The sequence below is a fragment of the Felis catus genome, chromosome B4 (assembly GCF_018350175.1).
Source record: "Felis catus isolate Fca126 chromosome B4, F.catus_Fca126_mat1.0, whole genome shotgun sequence".
Classification (NCBI taxonomy): Eukaryota; Metazoa; Chordata; class Mammalia; order Carnivora; family Felidae; genus Felis; species Felis catus.
In genome coordinates, this window is record NC_058374.1 from 127,980,571 (window position 1) to 128,004,596 (window position 24,026).

The 24,026-nt window shown below is 49.4% G+C and overlaps 1 protein-coding gene across 6 annotated transcripts in view; it reads right to left on the bottom strand.

The window, feature by feature from the left end:
* The window catches only part of LARGE1 (LARGE xylosyl- and glucuronyltransferase 1), a 544,237-nt gene that overhangs the window by 9,986 nt on the left and 510,225 nt on the right, over positions 1–24,026 (bottom strand). For all 6 annotated transcript variants that reach the window (XM_045062296.1, XM_045062294.1, XM_045062295.1 and 3 more), the window contains 2 exons: positions 21,221–21,499; positions 344–490 (listed from right to left, as the gene is read on the bottom strand). In XM_045062296.1, the coding sequence (XP_044918231.1) occupies positions 344–490; positions 21,221–21,499 (426 nt within the window). The remainder of the gene's footprint in view (positions 1–343; positions 491–21,220; positions 21,500–24,026) is intronic.

The window sequence follows — 24,026 nt, forward strand, 5'->3', positions numbered from 1 at the left end:
ATGCTAACAGGACGAACCCATTTCCCAGATGAATGAAGTAACAAACAAACCAAAGAGAGAATTCAGAGAGAGGAGATGGGATCAAGTATAAGCTGAACTTCCTACCTGATGACCCGATCCTTCCATCTGGACACATGATGTCCACCACCCATGTGCAAAACAGAGCACACGGCATGTGGGAAGAGAAAGAATATTCCAAAGACCTAGCGGGGGCCAACGGTGCTTCTTCTGGCCTTTAAATGGTTTAATGTAGCAACAAACTTCTGGGCCAGCAGCTCTGGTGCCTGGGTTTCCAAGAAGGTCCCGGACACCCCCAGGAGGGATGGCACCGAGGGCAACTCACCTGAATGTGAAGAGAGTCCCCATGTCCAGCATTGACAGCAACTCTGCTTTGGACTTGGGGAAAGACAGCCGGTAGCGCAGTGTCTCGAATGCAGGGACAATCATCGCTTTCTTGGTGCTGGCAAGGTCAAGCTGGATGACAGACTTCCTGAAAAGAGAGGGCAGGCAGAAACAGGGTCTCATGATACCAGGCAAAGGCCTTTCCCACGTGAGGACAGGGAGAGGGTTGGCACAAGGGGGTGGAGGACAGAAAGCCCAAGTCAAACTCTCAGTTTAAAGATGGGGAAACCGAGGCTTGGGGAGGCCAAGCAGCCAGTCCAATACCACTCAGGAGTCCAGAGAAGCAATGTCACCTCTGAGCCAAGTGCAGGAGGCAGGTCTCCAAGGACTCACGGGGGGTTGGAGCTCAGCCTGCAGGAGCCACTGCGCTGGCCGCACACTCCTGCTGTGCCACTGGCCACATGGCATCGTCAGACGTAAAGCTGATGACGTGATCACCAACCTGGGCATTTCTGGGTCGCCTCTCTTGGACTCCTCAACCCCTTGAATCCCCCAGACCCTGAACCTTTAAACTAGCCAGGCCTGCCCCTTGCAGCCAGCACCCAATACAATAGAGCTTTGGTATTCCATGCAAGGGTGGGACATTCTCCATCCTCTTACTCACTCCTACCTTTGACCCTGGCCTTCTGCTCGACTCCCCTGAGACCCAGCTCCTGCCCTTCTAAATTCGTCTGCCATTGCCTAGCTCTGTGGCCACCATTCTGAAGGGGAGAAGAGCAGGAGGTTTGTAATGGACACAGAAAGATGATGGGTCTTGTACCAGGCAAGTAATTTAGCTTCTTACTACCTCAGTTCCTCCTCCCTAAAACGGGGCAATGATCTCTCCCTCCTGGAGCTGTTGTGGAGGCTGAACCAGGTAATATAAATACAAATGCTGTTCGGGACACTCGGCACATGGCTGACTTGTAGCAACAAAAGGTCACTATTCTGCCACGACACCATCAGTATTCCGGCTTTGGTCTTCCTATGAGCCCTTTTGGCCACAACTATGGTACTTCATTCTGGCTTCCTGCTCAGACCACTGACTCTCGGGTCTCAATGCCAGCAAGGGCTATTTGCTTATTATCTCTGAAGTCTTCCTTGGGGGAATCGAGGCACTGGAAGGCATTTTGCAAAATACTGGAAGCAGCAGTTCCATAGCAATACAACTTATTGCCGTATTGTTAAAGTCACTTCACTCGACACAACTTTGAGCCTATGCGTAAGCAGGGACTGGTCTGCAAAGGGAAGTCATGCTACCATTTAGTAACTGTTAGCCCGGGCCAGCATGGGGCAAGAACAGAGCTGCAGTTTGAGAAGGATGAGGCAGGGCTTGGTATCCATCCATGATGAGGTCAGAATAAGGACAAGTCTCAGAAGTTACCCTTGCTTAAGGGGTAGCACCAGTGTCCCCTTGAGTAGAGGTGGCTGAGAGATGGACCAGAAGGTCATTTTAGAATGCTCTGAATATCATTTGTAGTTCATTCTTTAGAATTAGGCTTGTGTTATGTTCACTATATACCAAATCATATATATGTCCCGATGGCACTATTTCTGGGGAGACTCATAGAGGGTGACACCAAGATAGAATCTGGGTGAGCTATATTTAGCCAGTTGGAGGACAAGTAGTCTGAGTCAGACAGCTTTGGTCTGCGTTCCTCTCCTGCTTTGTGTCTCTGAACAATGACTTCATGGTTTCAAACACCAAAGATTCCCTCATCCACGGCCAAGCATTCTCTTCTATATCAATCCTATATTAGACATCAGCAGAACTGAGGCTCGTCACCTTTCCTCCAGGAAAATTAGATACCTTATCTACTGGTTCTGGGTGTTGAGGATGGGACACATGGGTCTACAGAATTTCCCTGGACTCACCAGGTAGCAGAGCCCCTGCAACTACCAGGAAGGAGGGGTTGGGAGGTCCCCCCCTCCCAGCACGGATGGATAGTTGCTACTTATTGAACAATCACTGAGCACACCCACTATGTGCCAGGCACCACACTAGGCACTGGGAGACACAGACTGAACAAAATAGGCCGCATCTTTCCTGCATGGTATTTACATTCTTGTCTCAAATATCTCAGGATGCTAAAAGCCCAAGATTGCATTTGCAGATAATTGTGTTAAGATAATTGGAAAAAGCGTGGGAGGCCAGTAGCTCTGAACCACAAAGGGATGGGCGAAGCGTGCATACACAGCCACAACAGAGATCCAGGAATGCACGTGTGTCTATCTCTATTACTTTTATAATCACAGTCACGGTGGCCACTTCTCAGGCTGCCTGCTCAAAGATGACTCCCCTTCTCGTCGTCCCTGTGTGGAGGAGCAGCTCCCAGAACACACGGCCAGGGCAGTGTTCAGGGGCAGACACTTGACTCAGGCTGAGCAAATCAGTTTCTCACTCTTGGAAGTTTGAACGGAGATGCAGAGACTGAAAACCAAAGAGCTGACATGTACTAATGTCAGGCAGCACTCTAGAGGCTTCTGAACTTCGAAAAAGATTCTTTTTTAACATCTTAATTTATTTTTGAGAGACAGAGAGCACAAGCAGGGGAGGGGCAGAGTGAACGGAACACAGAATCCGAAGCAGGCTCCAGGCTCCGAGCTGTCAGCACAGAACCCGATGTGGTGCTCGAACTCACAAACCATGAAATCATGACCTGAGCCGAAGTCGGATGCTTAACTGAGCCACTCAGGTGCCCCGAGGCTTCTGAACTTCTGCTGCAGAGGGGCCCAGAGCTGCCCAGGTTAATTATGGTCTCAGGTATTGGTTTTTCCAGATTCTACTTTGATTCCATAAGAAATACCACTCAACTAGTTTTTGTCTTGTTTTCCTTTGATTTCTTTTCATTTTTATTAAGCTGCCTACCATTGGTTTCTGTTGCTTGCAGCCAAACCACCCTGATCGATAAGTTGCAAGGCCCAGAGTAAGCAGACCCAGTAAGCAGCATGCTTCACAAAATGCAGCCCGAGAAAGCCTTATTTCCCTGCATAGAGAGCATCAGATTCTGGAGTGCTTTCTGCAAATTCCCTTTAATCTCCCTGAAACACGCACTGCCACAAAGATGGGTTTGTCACTAGATAGGCCCATTACAGACTCAGTTCAAAGAGGTTCTGATATCGATGTCCTGAATGGGTCTCATTACGAAGTTGTTGCAGCAGTAAAGTGGTTCCAGGATGCTGACTCTGAGCACATCTGCTCATGGACATGGCAAAGACAGCTTGGATCCTTCCACACGGCTTTCTTCCCTTGCTGGGGGTTTGTGGACCACCTAGGGATGCACAGCATGCCTCCACAATTTACCTGGAAAGTGAGTCCTGCAGGAGATGGAGTGTTTCCAATGCAGAATCTTCAGGGAACAGAGGGGCAGTACAGTTGAGGTGAGAAGGCTAGACCGGGAGCCAAGAGACCCGAGTTCTGGAGCCAGCCCTGACAGGCTGAGTGACTTTTGGTCACTTCACTCATTCCTCTTAGAATCCTAAATCTAGATTAATACTGAAGATTCTAGAAGGCAGTCTGGTACAGGAGCAACCAGACACACTTAGCTTCTAGTTCTGACTCTAGAAAGTCACTTGAACCATTCTGAGATTCAGAGTTCATGCTCTCGTTAAATATTTTGGTGAGGAAAAGCACACGTGCATATGGAAATACTTGGTGCCATGCCTAGCACACGTTAAGCACTGCATATGTGATGGTTCAGCCTACGACGGTTGCTTTTACGTGCCAACTTAGGGAGGCAATGCTGCCAGCTGTTTGGTGGAACCACTCATCTAGATGTTGCAATGAAAATATTTCATGGATATAATTAACGTTTACAATCAGCTGACTGGAAATAAAGGCCTGAAAACAAGGCCCGAACCCACAACTGTGAGATCATGACCTGAGCCGAAATCAAGAGTGGGATGCTTAACCAATGGAACCACCCAGGCGCCCCTGGAGTGAGGGACTCTTAAAAGAAACCTTAGGCTTCTACTGAAGTAGTTCAGAACCCTGTGCAGCACATGCAAGTGACCTGGGGCCAGCCAGCACTGGGTTCAAATCCTGCCTGCCACTCTCTTATGACCTTGGGCATGATGCTCCATTTCTCCTGCTCACAGGTTCCCCGTCTACAAAGTGGAGATGATGACTCTTACCAATAGGGCTGCTGAAAGGATGAAGCAGAACAGTCCCTCTAGAGCCCGACCCGGTGCCTGACTTAGAATAGCTGCTTCACAAACAACCCCCTTCCCCTTTCCGGCTCAGCTTACTGATGATGGGCTTGTTGCAGGAGATGTGTGAGTGCAGGGGAGGCGGGAAATACAACACACTCTCACACCTGGGGCGGGACTCTGGCTGCCAAGCTGCTTATCTACGGAGACAGACTGTGTGAGATCTCTGTCTCCAGCCAGCTCTCTGGGTCCTTCTTCATGTCCAAAACAAATCAGGTGTTCCCGGCAGATTAAGTTTGGCCCTGTCTGATCTGGCCGAGCTGACGGGGGGAGGGAGGCCGTGCGCCGGGTAGCGTCTGTCTTCGAGCCCTACTAGTACTCTCTCCTGCACATCTTCCCTAGGCATCTCCCCATAGCCTGCTCAAGTCTACAAATACCGCCTGCTTTGCTCTTGCCTGGGAAAAGTGGTGAGCAGGGGAGAGGACATGAGCAGTGAGGATTCCTATACCAGCCGACGGGGTGGCAGAGAGCGGACTGTAGGCTCACCCGGGCTCAGTGTCATGTCAAAGAAACAGCACGAAAGGGTACCCTGTAAGGTAGACAGGCTTCCTGGGGTTTCGAATGACCAAACCCCAAGACTGGTCCTGACCAGTGTGTGTGCACATCCATACACACAAGCACATACACCCCTCCCTCCATCTCTCTCAATCTCTTTTCACCCCATCCTCTGCCCAAGAGGCAAGTCTCTGTCACCAGAGAAACAGGTACCAGGCACGAAGAGATTAGGGAAGAGCATCTCAGAGAAATAAGGAACAGGGCACTGCAGAGCTCTTCTGACTTCACCCCATCAGTGGTGAGGACAAGGGCTTGGGCTGCCTAGCACTGCATCCTGGTGGATCACTTATCCTCTCTGTGCCAGTTTCTGTATCTGTGATCACAGGGGAGGTGACAACAGCACTAGTCTCAGAGGGGGTCTGTGAGGACCACACAGCACTTAAACAGAGCCCTGCAGACGGTAACCACACCATGCATGACGGCCACTAGCACAACTGCCCACCCATCTTCTCACAGCGGCTTGACCGGGGTCCCGAAGGCTGGCGCCAGCACTGGCCAAGGTCTGACTCTGCTACTCATCTGTTCAGGTCCTCACTTATTCCACCACGTGCCAGAGGCTGCGTGAGCACTTGGGATACATCAGTAAATACAACAGGCAGACATTCCTGTCCTCGTGGAGCTGACATTTCCAGGACGGAGACACAACAGTAAGTGAATTACTGTTGGAAAGCAAGAATTTCTGTGAGAGAGGAAGGGGCTGGGTGAGGGGTATTAGGAATGCCAGGGGTGGGGAGTGGGTGGCAGTTTTAGACAGAATGGTCCAGGAAGGCCTCACGGAGAAGGGTGAGCAGCAGGTGAGGGAGCAGTCATGTGATCTGGGGCAGGCGCTTTCCAGGCTAAGGAAGCAGCCAGTGCAAAGGTCCTAATGACAAGAGCACAATAAGGAACAGGGAGAGTCCCTGAAAGTGGGGCCAGAGAGGCAACGAGGGAAGAAGGGGTGCTGCAGGTCACATGGGGTCGTGTAGATCACTGAAGGTTGAGGTGGGCAAGAGAACGGCACTCCCTCTCCTCCAAAAGTGTCCATGTCCTAATCCCAGAAACCTGGCAACACGCACCCTTACTTGGCAAATAGGACTTCGCAGATGTGATTAAAGATGCTGAGATGGAAAGATGATCCTGTTTTACTTGAGTGAGTGCAGTGTAATCACAAGGGTCCTTATAAGACAGAAGCAGGAGGGTCAGAGTCAGAAAGAAAGATGGGATGATGGAAGCAGAGGTAGGGGTGAGATGGCCACAAGCCAAAGAATGTGGATCCCCCTAGAAGGCAAGACATTCTCCCCTAGAGCCTCCAGAAAGAACGCAGCCTGGGGTGCCTTGATTTCAGCCCTGAAAGACTGATTTCCGATCCTGACCTCCACTACTGTAAGATAATACGTTTGTGTTGTTTTCAAGTATGTTCATGGTGATTTGTGACAGCAGCCACAGGAGACCAATACAGAGGTCTTGGGATTTTACTTAGTGAGATGCAGTGCCACTGGGGACTCTGAGCTAAGGGGTGAGATGAGCTGCTTTCTATATTAAAAGAATCCCTCCAGGGGTGCTTGGGTGGCTCAGTTGGTTGGGTTTCTGACTCTTGACTTCAGCTCAGGTCATGATCCCAGGGTCATGGGATTGAGCCGTGTGTTGGGCTCCGTGTTGAAAGTGGAGCCTGCTTAAGAGTCTCTCTATCTCTCCCTCTCCCCCTCTCCCCTGCTTGCTTTCTCTCTTTCTCTCTCTCACTCTCTAAAAAAGAAGGGTCTCTCTGGCTGCCTTGTTGGTAAGAGGTTCCAGTGCTGCACGGGCAGAAGCAGGGAGATCAGTCAGGAGGCTCCTGAGGTGATGCAGGTGAGCTAGCTTGGACCAAGCTAGTAACAATGAAGGCAAAAAGACTAGCCTGGTTTTAGAGCCAGCAGGATTTCCTGACCCACTGGGCGTGGGCTGTGAAAGTGGAGTACAGGAGGTGACCCAAGGCTCTTGGCTTGCATCATGAGAAGACAAGTTGCCATCAACAGAGATGCTGGTGTGGGCTTTTGGGGGAAGATGAGACTTCAGTTTTGAACAGTTCATTTGAGATGCTCATGGGAGAACTGAGCAGAGGCACCGAGAAGGCCATTGGGACATAGGAGTTTTGAGGTCAAGGGACAGGGCTGGGTGGAGCTATATTGGGGATCAGTGGCAGATGCCTTTAAAGCCACAAGACTGAACATCACAGAGGGACGGTGGAATGAGAAGAGAAGTAGCCAGCGATGAGAATTACAGAGAGGGACGAATAAAGTCAAGAACCACCAGGAGACAGGGATGTACTTCGGTAAGCCACGAAGAAAGAAATGGAGCAGCCATCAGTCGTCAAATGCTGTGGAGGAGTGAAGAGGAGAAGCGGGCACTGACCACTGGATTTTGGCAACATGGTTTCTCCCTTGATGGCTGCCACCTGGACCGAAGCAGCAGCCAAGACCAGCTAATGGGTGGGTGTGAGAGCCATGGTCATTTGGCATGGCCTGCCCGTACTTCTGCAGAAACGAACCAAATCGACATAAGAGGAGAGTCAAATCATTTGTCGGGAACGGGATCCACGTCACCATGCTGGCCCCTCGTCCCCCACCTAGCATGCCCGCTGATGGTCAGAAGAGGCTGGCTATGGTGGAAGCAGGGGTGTTCAGAGAGGCCAGGGTCACTCGCCAAGAAAGGGGACCTTACACTTGGCAAAAACATACAACCTTGTTGTCATGAGTATCTTTGCTGTGAAAAATGTTTAGTTTCACCTTATGTGATTAGAGGTTGGAAAGAACTGACTGGCATGGTGCGGTGGAGAGGAAATAAGTAAAACCTCCCCACTGACACCTGACCTCTTAACCGTGTGCTGGGAGCCAGGAGAGGAGGCCAAGTTTTCCATTTAGACCCTCTAGGGGTCCCACAAAGGGTCACGATTTGCCTGCAAATGGGACTTGAGTTACTTGCCAGTTTCCCTCAAAGGATTAGCTAACTCCTTCCTCTCTACTTACCTGCACTCTGCTCTGTTCAGAATTCCCTGAAACAAAAGCTTCCTCTCTCACGGGCGTGGGCTTAGGCACTGCCAACCCCATTTGATGTTATTTTTAGGAAAACAAAATGAGAAAAATAATCTACCTCCAATGTACATAAAAATGAGAGGGGCGTCTGGGTGGCTCAGTCGGTTAAACATTTGACTCTTGATTCTGGTTCAGGTCATGATCTCACGGTTTGCGGGTTCGAGCCCTGCATTGGGCTCCATGCTGAAGTGAAGAGCCTGTTTGTGATTTTCTCTGTCTCCCTCTCTCTGCCCCTCCTCTGCTCATGCTCTCTCTCTCTCTCTCAAAATAAATACAACTTAAAAAAATTTTTAAAAAGGACACAACACAGTCAAATTTGAACAGGAAGAAATGGTTTTGGAATTATCTCCTGTTTCGGTCTATATTGGGTGGGAGGGAGGGGGGCACAGCCGCAGGGCAGGCAGGGCAGTGGAGGATAGCAGACATCAGGTGTCAGTTCTGGGCAGGCAAAAGTGAGAAGGGCAGGGGATGGGATGAACCAGGACCCACACCCCTCACTGAGATGCTCTTCAACTCCTGCTGTGTGGTAGCCACATGGCATTGTGGCATCCCTGTGGCCAGGTAGCCTGAAGTTTCAGGAGGAGCCAGCTAAAATTCAATACATTTGAGGGCTGAATCTCCCTCAGGGGGGTGCCAGTTTGAAGGAGGCTGAATAGTAAGAAAGAGCGTGATCTTTATTTAAAAAAAATTTTTTTAAAGTTTATTTATCTTGAGAGAGAGAGAGATTGCAAGGGAAGAAGGGGAAGGGGGCGGGGAGAGAGAATCCCAAGCAGGACTTACACTGTCAGCACAGAGCCTGATGTGGGGCTCGGACTCATGAACTTTGAGATCATGACCTAAGCAAGATCAAGAGTCGGACGTTTAACTGACTGAGCCACCCAGGCGCCCCAAGTGTGATCTTTTAGATGACAGAGATCCTATCTGAACTCTACCCCTTCACTAATTGTACAATCGGGGCAATTAGCTCAACTCTCTGGGCTTTTGTTTCCTTATCTTGATAATAAACATTGCACAGACCTGGTTATTAACAGAACTAAGATACTACACTCATTAATTAATGGACATTTATGAAGCCAGGCATAGAAACGGAGTAGAGAGCTGAATGAACAGATATAACCTCTGTCTGCACAGAGCTCAAAGTGCAGAGGGGGAGGAAGACAGGAGTGCAGGGCTCTCTGGTGCAGAGTCACAGAGAGTTTCCCACCACTGTGTTCGAGGAAGCAGGAGTTACCTGGTTAGGGGAGGGGGCTCTAAATATTTGCATAGCTCTGAAAATGAGAAAGCACATAAGGTTTGGGGAAACTGAATTTCTTAGAAATGCCTGGTACATTCACTGTAGGTGGTTAAGAGACGGTAGTAAAGAATGCTTATGTATGTTCAGTACCAAGCATCTTAAACATCTTATATGCTTCTTATATGCTTCTTATATGCTTCGCTTCTTGAATCATTGCCATGTAGGACACAGGCACCAGTATTTCCAGTTTACTGATGAAGCCACTAAGACTCCAAGAGGCTGAGCAATTTGCCTTATAACCCAGCTGGCAGGTGCAATCACCATCATCACATTATCATTATCAAGTGAAGGTGATGACAATCACTGTTTTAGTTAAGGCTGCACCAGCTTAGAAATAACTGGGAAAGATCAATAATCATGGGATCTGTCTCAGCCAACTCTGTTCATGTGGGGACTTTACACCTGGAGCACTGAGCCTCTTGGAGTCCATGGGTCAAGGCAGCTGATGGAAGAGCCAGTGGGAACGGGAAGGAGGGAGACACCGGTGGCTACAGCCCGTATGCTTATCCTCACGGCAGACCCTTCCTCACAGCAGCCAGGTGGGGCAGAGGCCAGAGCACAGGCGGTGTCTGGAGACGTGAGCACCGATGTGCTGGCTTACTGAGCCTCCCACACTGGCGATTTCCTTTCTTCAAACAAGTGGAGTCTGCCATCGAGGCCCCGGATCTGGCCACGATCAGTAGTGTCCCTTCATTGTCAAATCTGACACTTCTCCATTTCCATCTTCCCCGACTCCTCTCTCATTTGGTACTAAGACCACGCCCTCTGCCCTCAGCGGGAGAACTCCATCCCAGAATTTCTAGACAGCAGCTTCCCCCTTGCGTCGGCTTTGATCAGGGAACTGCTTTGGGCATCAGCCCTTGTGGTGCTGGTTACCATTTGGATATCTCTTGTTCTGTCTACCTTTGGGCAGGGGTGGGGGTGGGGGGAATCCTTGATTTCTGCTCGTGCGAACTTCTGCTCCCATAACAGAATTGGCTGAGCTGGTATTTTGTGGCAGTGCGATGAATGGCTGGGGCCAATGCTGACCAGTGACAGACTGCTGGGAACCACGGGCTGAAGGCACTGGGGCTGGCGTCGAAATGCCAGGAGAGAAGGAGGAGGCTCATCAGCTCTCGGAGCCTTGCATTTGCACAGCCCAGTCGGCAGCATCCGACGTCAGAGAGCATGCTGTTTAATCAAACCTGAGCTGTAAGGAGTCCAAGCAGCTCTTATGGGCTCCTGGGGACTTAGGTGAAAGTCATATTCAAAAGGGATGGGAGGCGGGAAGGAAAGTTATGCTGGAGTGTGCACCTATTTCTGAAACCCCAGAACGGCCTCACGCTTTCTCTTAAGGCTTTGTGCACAGCCGGCAGGAGGACCTTTGCCCTTGCACCTCTCCTGCCCACCTCTGCTGGCCTTGACGCATCCCTCGGATGATGGGCCCACATCTTCTTGGGGACTGCTTCCTTCTGGACAGTTCTGCTCGCTAGGGATGGTGGGAGGTAGCAGCGGTCACAGCATGCAGACAGCCTGCGTGTGTAACCTGTCAGCTTTCCCAGGCCTGAGGTCAGGGACGCACCTCATCCACAGCTGTGTATCTAGCTCTGGCACACAGTAGGCACTCAATAAGTGTACAGAGAATAAAGGAATTCGTCTATGGTTGTACTATGGAGGAGAGGACAGTATTGCGAAGGTTATCCTTTGGAAATGATGGAGTTTCCAAAACTGCGTTGAAATTGTGGTTGGTCCTGCCCCTTAATCCACAGGACCTCTGGGCACATTTATCTTCTGCACGTTCATCCTCTCGCTTGGATAACGGGAATGGAAGCCCTGTGCACTGACTGGGTCGCCATAAATAGGAGAACATTTGTCGAGCACGTAGCACAGTGCCTGGTACACAGAAGGCACTTGTAAAACGCTCCTTCCTTCCTTGTTCCTTCGCAGACTGCTGTGCGGTCACATTCTCTGGTGATGTTCTCCAGGAGTATGTGGGCACAGCTGGGGTGGTCCCTGCTCGAAGAGAAAGCTGAGGCAGACGTCTGAGGCTCACCCTCAGCCCCTTTCCTGATTTCAGCTTCTTCCTGGAGCTAGTGGGTGGGCAGGGTGCAAACCAAACCCATAAGTGAGCTCAGATGGTGAGAAGCAGCAGGCTAGTGTGGCCACAGGTGTAACCAACCGGGGAGGGGCAAGGAAGGGCATTCGTGTGTGTGTGTGTGTGTGTGTGTGTGTGTGTGTGTGTGTGTGTGGGAGCATAAGGCAAGCTGACACCTTGCAACCCCTCCCTCACTCCGTGGGATGTGTGTGATAGTACTCAGGCACTCCTGGCTGCCCAAGGACACAGGAAAGGAAAGAAAACAAATGGTTAACTGATAGAGATCACAGTCCTGCAGGACCCAAGTCTTCATTAGTTTACAAATGTCTTAGTAAGCTACAAGAAAAAGACAATCTTCTCAACAGCCTAATCTCCAGAAATCCTTAGACTTAGTTTCCTGGAGCCCCCAAATCACCCTCCCCTCCACAGTGATGTGGGGAACAGGCAAGGAGGGAATGGTAGGTAAAGTTAAGTTGCTTTATAACCTGCAGCCCACGGATAGATACTTGAGACAGAACACAGAGTCACACATTTCTCCAGCAACCCCCTCCTGTCCCAACGCTAATGTCTTACTAGAGAGAAAACAACTTTAACTTGACAATAGCAAGGCCTCCGGTATCCTAGAAGTCTTCTTTAGCATAGAAAGTTCATTTGGAAATTCCCACCCGCCCTTTTTTTTTGTCTTTACCTCCCCTAACTCCCTAGTATACAATTTTTTTAATAATGTTTATTTATTCTGGGGAGAGAGACAGAGCATGAGCAGGGGAGGGGCAGAGAGAAAGGGAGACACAGAATCCAAAGCAGGCTCCAGGCTCTGAGCTGTCAGCACAGAGCCCAACGTGGGGCTCGAACTCACAAACCACAAGAGCATGACCTGAGCCGAAGTCAGATGCTTAACTGACTGAGCCACCCAGGTGCCCCAACTCCATAGTATATAAATGGTCACCCCTCACACTTATAATGCAACTCTTTCTGCCCAAGGGTCCTGTCCCCATGCTTTAATAAAATCACCTTTTTTTGCACCAAAGACGTTTCAAGAATTCTTTCTTGGCCATCAGCTCCACACCCCCACCACTCCACAACCCCATCGTGTATATATGTGTGTGTGTGTGTGTGTGTGTGTGTGTGTCTCAGGGAGGCTAGGAGAGGCCCCTGTCTCCAGCTGTCCCCACCCCCACCCCTTAAACCACCTAGCTTCAGTAGCACTAGATGTAAGCATGGCTTTAACCAGAGTGTTGGGGCCCTGAACCAGGTTCAGGTTCACCTGAACCGCATCTCTGAGGGCTCAGCAGCCTCCCTCAGGGCGGGGGAAGGCAGGAGCAGAGTGCCGCTGTCCTGATTACGGTGCTGATAACCTTAGAGGCAGGCCCCACACAGCCAGCCCTGCTTCCTCTCCGAACAGGGAGGCGGGTAACAGGGTGGACTCAGACCCTATTCCAGTTGCCTAGGAAATGAGCTCCTGGCAGACAGGCTTCCAGGAGGTGTGTGGGGACAACAGCAGAGACTTGCAAATGAGGGTGATCAGGCTGCCCACAGAGAATGCGACTGTAAAAGACACACATCACGGATGAGGTCTGGAGAGCCAGGGGGCTCCCAGGCCCCAGCAAGATCCCATGGCTCCGAAATTGGTGGCATTAACATATCCAGAGAGAGAACCTGTCAGTCAGAGAGGGGTCAGGAAGAAAGAGAAGCTGAAAAGGAGTCTTGGGGGCAAATTTTTAAACAACGAAATAGCTATAGTTACAACACCACGCTCCACGCTAGGGACTCCATATTCACCACCTCATGTAATTCTCAACATCCCTACCGACCCCTATTTAACTACCCCATGGCCACCATATTTACTGTTAGCAATCAGGGCTAAACTTCGGGGAGCGCTTTGTGAGGGCACTTTGTTAAGTGTTGGCTGTGGGTTATGGGAGGGCAGTCAATACCCCCGAAGTTAGGAGGGCAGCTTTGGGGCAGCCTGCCCGATTCACATCCTACCTGGACCCTCACCAGCCTGTGCTCTCGAGCAAGTTACACCGTCGTGCCACAGCTTTCTCTTCTCTGTGCGTGTGGTAGGGGGTGGGGGGCGGTTGTGAGGCTTAAATGGGTTATCTCATGTAGAGGTGAAGACAGCTCTCCAATGCATGGAATAGCACTTGACAAATACAACCCGTGATGATGGGCGTGGCCATCATGATGGTGGTGGAGATGGGCCCACCAGGCAATGGGAGCAATAAACAGCATAAGCGTAGAACCCTTGGGATAAGCCCAAGATAAGTGAGTTGTCCCCTTGGCAATGCTGTGCCTGGGGGCATGCTTGTTAGTCTAACCCACCTGTCTCTAAAATGAGTTGTGATGAGGTGAAATGAGAAGATACAGGCAGAGTGCTGGTAACAGTGCTTGGCACGTAGTAAGTGCTCAATAAACGTTAAACGTCATCGAGATAGCAGGATTAAATGATGAATTAACCCGAGGAAGTGCCACGTAGTCATGGCTCTTGGAAGGCAGCCAGTCGGCCTTGCTTGGTGCTACCTCGGCCTGGTCTTTTCAGATTTCTGCACTCGTTCAACAAGTATTTATAGAGAAGCTATGTGTGCCAAGGGAAATTTGATGCGGGAAGGTGGTTAGACATCATCCTGGAGAGAACAGAATAAAACTGAAATCTGTCATTCCTGCACGCTGTCAGAATACAGTATCCGCGTAGGGTGGCATGTTCGTCCCCTAGAAAGCAAAAGCAACATTTGCAAAGCAGATGTTTTAAGTTTCAGGCAGTGAACAAAGATGAGGATTCTTCAGGATTAGTGAAAGGGGCGGGAAGCTTGCCCAGTCTCATGGATCTCCCTCTACCTTCCGGAACAGCCCTTGAAAGTGCCAGGATGTATCAGGCCTCTACGCCTGTTAGTCCTTCGAGTCCATTACCGACTACCCAACTCTTTTCGAGGCCTCCCCTGTCCACCACACTGGGTCACCTGGTTGTGAGTCTGAGCTCCTGGATCTTCTCTGTCTGTACCAATAACAAGAACAGCAACAGCAATGACAGTTGAGAGTAGCCCCTAGAATGTAAACCCCATGAGGGCAGGAACCTACGGGGCCTGTTCTGCCCACCGAGATAGCCCCGCACCTGGAACAGTGCAGGGCCGCGGCAGCCATGACAATTCGGGGAATGAAGCACGTTCCAAGGCATTTTGCCAGGTGCTGTGCAAATACTACTATATTTAATTTTCCCAGGACCTTAAGAGGAAAGGAATAATATGATCCCCATTTCACAAATGAAGAGAAAAAAAAGTTACAGAAACTTAAGTACCTGTCTGGAGGCCAACTAAAAGCTGAGTAAAGGGTACTCAGAATTGAAAGGCAAGGCTGGGGGCACCTGGGTGGCTCAGTCGGTTAAGCGTCTGACTTTGGCTCAGGTCATGATCTCACAGTTTGTGAATTCGAGCCCCACGTCGGGCTCTGTGCTGACAGCTCGAGCCTGGAACCTGCTTCGGATTCTGTATCTCCCTCTCCCCTACTTGTGTACTCCCTCTCTCTCTCTCTCTGTCTCTCAAAAATAAATAAACTTAACAAAAAAGAAAAAGAAAGGCAAGTCTGAATGACTCCGGGGACAGCACTGTCACAATGCAGCACACTGCCTGGCACATAATAGGTACTCACTAAATATCTTTTTGAATAAGTGAATATAACCACACAGCTTCTCATTTTATAAGAAAAAAAGTGGAGACGGTTATATGAAGTCACCCGGTGGCACCAAAGCTGGCAGTCTGCAGTGGGAAGCGGTGGGGGTGGGGGCCTGGCAATGAAGTCCAATTCTGAGTGTTGTGAGCAATTCTGAGTGCTGTATACTGACCATTCCCTCACACGAGGCTAACGTTAGCCCCTTTATTCATTGAGAAAACATAGGATTGGACAGACGAAACTGCCCCAAGTCACACACCTGGTAAGAACCAGGATTTGGATGCAGGTCTGCTGCGCCCCGCTGAATCCCACTTGACACTTCTGAGATCCAGTGGAAGCCACACATCTACCAGCTCCTTTAGGAGAAACTGGCGAAGAGGCGGGGGAGAGATTTCAGTGAAATCCTGCAGCTGTGTCCGTGCGAATAACTGATTTCATTATTTTCCAATTGATCTGTTTGTTTTTGCTATAATATTAGCTGGTTGGTAAGCAACTGCTGAGGGGAGCCATGATGCTGGACTGTGTGGGGAAAGGTCCCCCCAAAAGGATGATACGAATGTCTGGGGGGGTCCAATGAGAGGGCTGCCAGTCAGCCTGTGCTGGTGTCCCGGGGTCTGACAGTGGTCTGGCCCCTTCCATTAGGGAGCAGGCTGTCACAGAGGCAAGCCTACCTTCCTCTGCTGACACTAAAATTTAACTTCGCTGGGGCCTCAGTTTGGTCACCTGTAATAACCGTTACCTCACAGAGAAGTGTGAACAAGAGAGGTGACGTATAACAAGGCAGCTGGCAGGCTTGCTGGCCCATGTTAAGGGCTCAAGAAATTGTAACTATCCTCATTTTTAATATTAACGTTTTAACAGAGTTTGGGGAGAGCGTTTTGTTGGAAATCGATGCTGAAGAAGTCAGTCTCGAAGAGGGTCCGCCGGCCTTGTTGGGGTCCACGACTCTCATGGCAAGCTCATCCCAAAGTCATGATATAATCTTAACCTCATCCCAAAGTAATGATATAATACTGGTCACGAAGCACATCCACTTTTAGTGTCTGGATCAGAAACACATTCATCCCGTTCACTGGGGACAAAATTTTCCAGAAGCTGATGGCAAGCCAATATGGTTATCTTCATATGAGAAGAACAGTACGTGCTTATTTGGGGATCCTGATAGAATCATATTCCTGACCAGTCCCCCCGGTTTTGGTGCCTAGGAATTACCTAGGTCAGAGGTCACAAACTGGTGGCACAGGATGGGGGTGGGAAGTTCTATTCAGCCTGAAGACATATTTGATTTGTGGCTCAATAGTGTTTTTGTTTTTGTTCTTTAAATTAGTTGTCAACATTAAAAATCAAAACACAAAAATCCAAGTTTCCAGGTTCTCTTGAAAAATATGAAGACGTCAGCCCTGTCCCCCATTCCCAGAGCAATCATGCCACAATTAGGGTGGAGAGAAGCCAGCAGCCAGAGGTGGGGGCTGGGCTCAGCATTCTTGGCTCTTTTAGGCCAAGACTGCATTTCTGCCTCCTGATAAAAGTTCATTTCTTCGTTTTACAATGCGGAAACAGGCTGGTAAAAATAGGATTGCTGGAAGCCACACAGTTCACTACGGCACACGGGCTGAGTGGGAACAGGATTCCTGGGTCTCAGCCAGCATCCTGTCCACCATAACACTCAAAGTCAATGCCAAGATATCCTGCCCAGTCCTGGAAGGAATGGGCACAGCGGATCAACAGGTGGCCAGCATGTGGGCCAAAGCAGGCAGGACTTCTGGGTGAAGGCTTTGCAAAGGAAGACTTGGGTGGCAGCACTTGGAAGAGATTCCTCTTCCCTTTCAACGTCTAGACACCTTTGCAGAAAGTTACTGATTTCAGCTGCAGGATCCCTCACTGGTCCATCTAACTGTCGCCCTGCTGCTTCTGATCCCTGCGTCAGGCCCTCAGTGCCTCCCACCTGAATTAATGCAATCGTCCCCTCACTTATCCCCCTTCCTCTGGCCCTGCTGATTGAGATCCTTCACAAAGCAACCAGAATGATCTTCCTGAAATGAACATCTAATCCGGCCATTCTCTCCATGATCTTCCATTGCTTTCCTCCCTCACGGAGTCCAAACTCCTCAGCATGTTTTACACGAAGTTCTGCGGGACCCACTCTGGCTTACATTTCTGGCCACATCATCTCTTGCTGTTCTCTTCATCAAGGCTCTCACCACCCTGCACCTCTGGAATGGACAGCTCCTTCTACCTGGAACATCGCTACTTCTACCAGCAAATTCCCACTCAGCCTCCGCTTAGATCTATCTTCTGCAGGACATCCTTCCTCCCACCCCAGACTAGGTGAATTCCACTGGGAGGGGGCACAGTCCGTCACAGAACCTCAAGAATTTACATCTTTAATGGTCATTCCTCCTGGCCTGTAAATGCTGGGATTCATAGTTCCTCTCTGTGTGGCTCACATACATGGGGGCACATAGTAGGTACCTTACAAAAGTTCATACACTAAAGGAATGACAAGATGGAGGGGAAGAAGAATCAGGAGAGTCACAATGTCTTTTCACTCTAGACGGGCAAGACACAGCTTCCCTGTTCTCAGTTTCCACATGTATACTTTAAAGAGAAGACTGGATAATACAATGCAACACTCCAAAACCAAATACTCCAACTAAGAAATGGGTAGAAGACATGAACAGACACTTCTCCAAAGAAGACATCCAGATGCTCAACAGACACATGAAAAGATGCTCAACATCACTCATCATCAGGGAAATGCAAGTCAATACCATGATGAGATACCACCTCACATCTGTCAGCATGGCTAAAATCAATAGCACAGGAAACAACAGGTGTTGGTGAGGATGTGGACAAAAGGGAACCCTTTTGCACTGTTGGTGGGAATGCAAACTGGTGCAGCCACTCTGGAAAACAGTGTGGAGATTCCTCAAAAAGTTAAAAAATAGGACTACCCCACGATCCAGTAATTGCACTACTGGGTATTTACCTCCAAAATACACAAACACTAATCCAAAGGGGTACATGCACCCCAATGTTTATAGCCGCATTATTTACAATAGACATACGGAAACAGTCCAAGTGTCCACAGATAGATGAGTGGGTAAAAAAGATATGGTGTATATATATACACACACACACACATGCCCCACAACAGAATATTAATCAGCCATAAAAAAGAATGAAATCTTGCCATTTATTACACATAGATGGAGCTAGAGAATATAATGCTGAGCGAAATAAGTCAGTCAGTAGAAGACAAATAACATATGATCTCACTCATATGTAGGATTTAAGAAACAAATGAGCAAAGGAAAAAAAAAGAGAGAAACCAAGAAACACACTCTTAACCATCGAGAACAAACTGATGGCTACCAGCGAGGAGGTGGGTGGGGGGACGGGGGATAGGTGATGGGAATTAAAGGTATGCTTATCATGTTGAGCACTGAGTCATGTACAGAACTGCTGAATCGCTGTATTGTACACCTGAAACTAATATATCACTGAATGTTAACTATACTGGAATTAAAATGAAAAACTTAATAAAAAAAAAGACTGGACAAGATCATTTCTTCTCACTCAGGGTAGGGTCTCTGGGCTGCTAAAGGGCCTGTGAAGAGAGCAGCAGAGCAGTAGAACCATGTGCACTATTTCAAAACCCCTGAGGGGACCACGCACCTTCCTGTAACAAGGCGGCAAAGGCCAACCAAGCCTCAGGTGACTGGGTGTTAAGAAAATGTTAATTAGTGGGCAACACTGCTTACCTCATATTGAGTAAGGTCTTGATTAGAGATTAATAGAGTCTTTGATCAGTACAACATAGGAGTATAACATAGAAACAATCTGTTCATGTGTGATGGTTTTTAAAACCGTTATGCCCATGAGGTAAGATAATAAAATAGTGCTTGGAGGTGGGGAGCAGACCACACACTCTTAAGAGAGGACCAGTTCACCTTAACTCCTGGGAATGGAGGCCCCTCAGGTGCTCCCGCAGAATAGCTCCACAGGGGGAGGACGGGCCCTGCAGTCTAACCCTGATTCCTCTCTCTTCTTGGTGGAGGGCGGCCCAACCACTGTCTGTTCCTGAGGGACTCCCAGAGCCTGCAGGCTGCAGTGGCTTCAGATCTACACGACTCAGGCGCTGAGAACACAGTCTGGCCACACGGGGGCACCCTGAGCCCACACACTGGGCTTCCAAGGCCCAGCTGGAGCAGAGCCGGAGGACAGATCCATTCCTGGAGCCCCAAAGCCCATGCTCTTCGGGAAGACACCTCCCATCCTCCCTGGACGAGGGTTATACTGCTCCAGGGTCACAGACCCTACTGGTGGAGACAGAGAGAGATTGGAAGGGGCTCCTCCTGTGCATAGGGGAGGGATTGAAGTTATGAAACCCCAAGATCACCCTGGAAGGAAGTCCGGTTCAGAAAAGTAGACAGAGAACACAGGCTGCCTTCCCTTGCTCCAGAGAGTAGGGTGGGGAGGGAGCTTAGATCACACCTGTGCTCTGCCTTCAGGACAAATGGCTGAAAGTATTTTGGAAGAAGAGGCTTTTTTAACACTGGGAGCAACAGGGGCACCTGGGTGACTCAGTCGGTTAAGCATCTGACTCTTGATTTCAGCCTAGGTCATGAGTTTACGGTTCGTGAGATCGAGGCCCATGTCGGGCTCTGCACTGACAACAGGGAGCCTTGCTTGGGATTCTCTCTCTCTGTCCCACCTCCAGCTTGTGCGTGCTCTCTCTCTCTCTCAAACATTTCAAAAAAAAAAAAAAAAAAAAGAGTGATGGAGACAGTAAGAGAAAGACTGAAAGACAGAGGCAGATGGACACACACACACACACACACACAGAGGGAGGGAGGGCAAGAGAGCAGGAGAGAAAGGATTCAGATCCTACCTGGTTTGGGTGCAGCCAGACATGTATGAAGCAGGGCGGCTTACCCACTTGGAGTTTAACAGACACTGGTTCAAATTCTGGAGCAAGCAGGGGACTCTGCCCCTTTGAGCCTCACGGTTGCCCACAGTCTGAGGAGGGTAACCATGCCTGCCTTTTGGGTTTGAGGTGAGGCTCCAGCGGGATAATTCATATGTGCAAACCACCCCTCATGGTACCTGGATCCAGGCAAACACTCACTGGGTAGCAGAGATAATTCGTGCTGACAAAAGCCAGCAGTAAAGAATTAAAACAAAACAAAAGGCTTGACCACTTACATCTTGTGACTTTAGTTTTCTCACATGGGGACGTTAGGGCTATATGAATTCAACAGTCCCTTTCAGTTCAGATTGGTTGTTATTTCATAATAAATGCCATTCCCCACACAGCCGTCTATGCCTGACATGAGCCGAGGGCTCTCTCCAGCTGCTGGATGCCTGCCCCTCCACATGGGCAGAGCTTCTGGAAAGGGTCACTGGACAGTCAGAGAGGCAGCCAAGATGGAAATTCAGCACGTGGCTCTGGAGTCGGGCCGGCTGACCCCAGCTCCCGCAGTAGGTGTATAACCTTGTGCTAACAGCTCGCGATCTCAGCTGCACACATTCCCATTCGGAAAATAAAGATAATAATAGTCCCCAGCGCAGGGACTGCAGGGGGTGGGAATGAACTACTTGTCACGCACTCAGAACCGCGCTTGGCACTCAGCAAGCACTTCAATAAATGTTAGCCTTCACCATCACTCTGATCTGTTTTACAGAATAGGCAGTGATCTTTCTAGAATGGTTAGATGAAGGTCATCTGATCCGAAACTGGAAGACGGACGACACGTTTTCATAGCAGCTACAGAAAGAGCATTGGACTGGGAGCACAAGAGATGTTTCTGAGACCAAGCTCTGCCACTAACATTTCCATATGCAAAGTGGGGTTCCAGCCTGCTCGTCAGGAAAATGAAGACGCTGGCTTGCCTGACGGCCCTTCCAAACCCGAGAGGACCATCTTTAAGAGGGAAGGATTGGACTAGAGCCTAGGGAGCATCCTGCACAAGCTGATGTCCCCATGGTCCTCACCTGAGGTACTCATAGAGCCCGTACATGGGCAGGAAGTCGATGTCCGACAGGAACATGTAGGGTGTGCCGACGTGCTTCATGGCCACGTTGCGCAGCAGGTTCACGGGGTAGAACTGGCCCTCCTTGTACACGATGTGGTAGGCCACATTGTGGCGGCTCATGAGCACCTCGGAGCCCTGTGCGTAGCGGAGGAACTGCTGGGCCTCGGCATCCGACAGGTAGAGGGCCAGGCTGATGGGTCCCTCCCAGTGCTTGCAGATGGCCTCGAGCATCTGGAGCCTGGACGAGACAGGGAAGGTGAGCCACGGGGACCTGGTCCATGCACCATCCACCCAGCCTCCTGAGGGGGTGGGGGCAACTCCACCTCCACAGACACCTGGTCAACCAGCTCCCAATCCAAATCCCTGCTCTAACATTAATCACGGTGCAATGAGGGCAAATCCCCAAACCTCAGTTCCTTTATCTATAAAATGGCCATAAAGACACTTACCTTTCTGGTTCTTGTCTTTATCTGCTTCCAATTGAAGGTGTGATACTGACAGAGTCATATCCTACTATCAGCCTTCTCTTTTCAGACTCCTCTTTCCACAGGGGTGGGGATGATTATATTAAATGATATAAAGATCCCCTTCCAGCTCAAAACTCTGTTGCCTCTCCTCTCTCAGCAAAGATGTACAAGAGCCACACTGCTCTGCTAAAGCAGTGACCAGCCATAGAAGATTTAGCCAAACTGGGGTCATAAGTTACAAGGAGCATTAAAACAGGGGTGGTAACAACTATGATCACTGACTCATTAACTATGCACCATACCCTTTCCAGAACTCCCTCAACAACCCTGTGCATGACCATCATTTCTCTGACGGAGAAACCGGGGAATCCAGATGTCCAGTCAGCTTGGATTCTTGGATGTGGACCAGACCCGTACAGATGGGTACTGGGACAGGGCCTTGGAGACAGTGAGAAGAAACAAATACTGGGAACGGAAAAACATGTGAATGCCAGGGACAAAAGTTTGCCTGGAGTTACGCTGTCTTCATTTGTCAGAGTCCTTATTGCCTCAGGGTCTGAGCCAATTTTGCGAGGCAACATGACAGGCACCAAGCCAAGGATTATGGGCAGGGAAGAAGAAAGCCCAGAGAAAAAACAAGAGGTGCTTCCAATGGAGAGGATTCTACAAAAATGAAGAGAAATCTATAAAGATTTTTTACCCCCCAAAGGCATTAGAAGTGCCTGGCAGATAGGATCTATGGTTAAGAGACAGCAATAGCCTATTTCAATTTTTTCTCTGCCCAGCAAGAGGTACATAATCAGCAGTCTCCTGGTCGGATGCCCACTTTATTCGGACAATTACCAGGAAATAGATTCCATGCATTTCCCTGCTTCTAAACAAAAGAAAACAGGCACACCTATCTTGTGTCAATGGCTTTCTCGATGGACTTTCAGAGTTTCCTCTCAGTAATTCTGTGAATTGCTATTGCCTGGAGTTGCTTCCTCTTTCATGACGGGGGATTAAGATATTCACTAGGATAAAATGCCCTCCATTTCTCATACTTTATACTTACTAATCAAATTGACCACAGCCAGTTTTCAAAGAGGGTCTGCATTCTCTACAATGCCTGATTTCCCTGAAATGTGCATTTGGCTTAAGCCACAGACCCTGTTCTCCGCTAGGCTCAGAGAACCTGAGATTTTGAATGATCCCACGTGCACCGCACTGTCTCTATCTGTGAAGCGGGGTGGGGACCGTGCATTTGGAAGGGACAGCTGTTTGTACAAATCCTTTGAGATCTGGGGAGTGAAGGGCAAGAATAATTTCTAACATGTTGAAGGAAGAGCTTGCTAGAGGGACAGCGATGTGGGAGGTGTGTGTGTCTGCTGGGAAGAGAGGTCAGTTCCTGTGGTGGAGTCCCCCACTGCCTGGGTTTTTGACTCTGAGCTTTCTGCGTGGGGAGCCAGCTCTGCCAAAGGTTTAGCATGAGAACAGAGACACAAATACTCCAGGTTCTCAGGTGCTGCTGATGTGGTATACATCACACCCACATGGGCTTTACTATAAAGAGTACAGCGAACAAAGAGTAACAATGACCCAGCCACTCCTTGCCTGTCCGCCACCAGCCTTAAGCTTTCCCACTTCTCCTGCCTCAAAACTAAGCTTTCTGGCAGGACCTGAACAATAGTGGGAGACTGAGGTCTATCATAATGATACTACAGAAAATGTGATTGTGATACAATAAATCTCCACCATTTCTCTGCTGCTTCCAGTGTGCTGGCCACATTTTCAGTTACTGGCTTTTAACATTCACACTAATTCCATAAAGTTGAGATTCCTTTAAAAAATTTTTTTAAGGTTTATTTAATGAGAGAGAGAGAGAGAGAGAGAGAGAGAGAGAGAGAGAGAGAATATCCCAAGCAGGTACAGAGCCCGACTCAGGGCTTGAACTCATGAATCGTAAGATCATGATGTGAGCTGAAATCAAGAGTCGGCTGCTTAACCGACTGAGCCGCCCAGGCGCCCCTAAAGCTGAGGTTCTAACCACTGTGTTACAGGTAAGGAGGCGAAGGACTTCTTTCAAGTCACGTAACTGCAAAGTGGGGAAGCTGGATTTACACCCAGGTCTGTCAGACTCCAGTGTGCAGAACACAGATGGTTATTCCACGCGGATGGCTGACAGGCTGAAACAAATGTCCCCAAGCAGCTTCTCCTTGTTTCCCCAAACACAAATGTGTTCTTCCCCTGGTGTCAGCTTGTGTTCCTTCCTTCCTTCCTTCCTTCCTTCCTTCCTTCCTTCCTTCCTTCCTTCCTTCC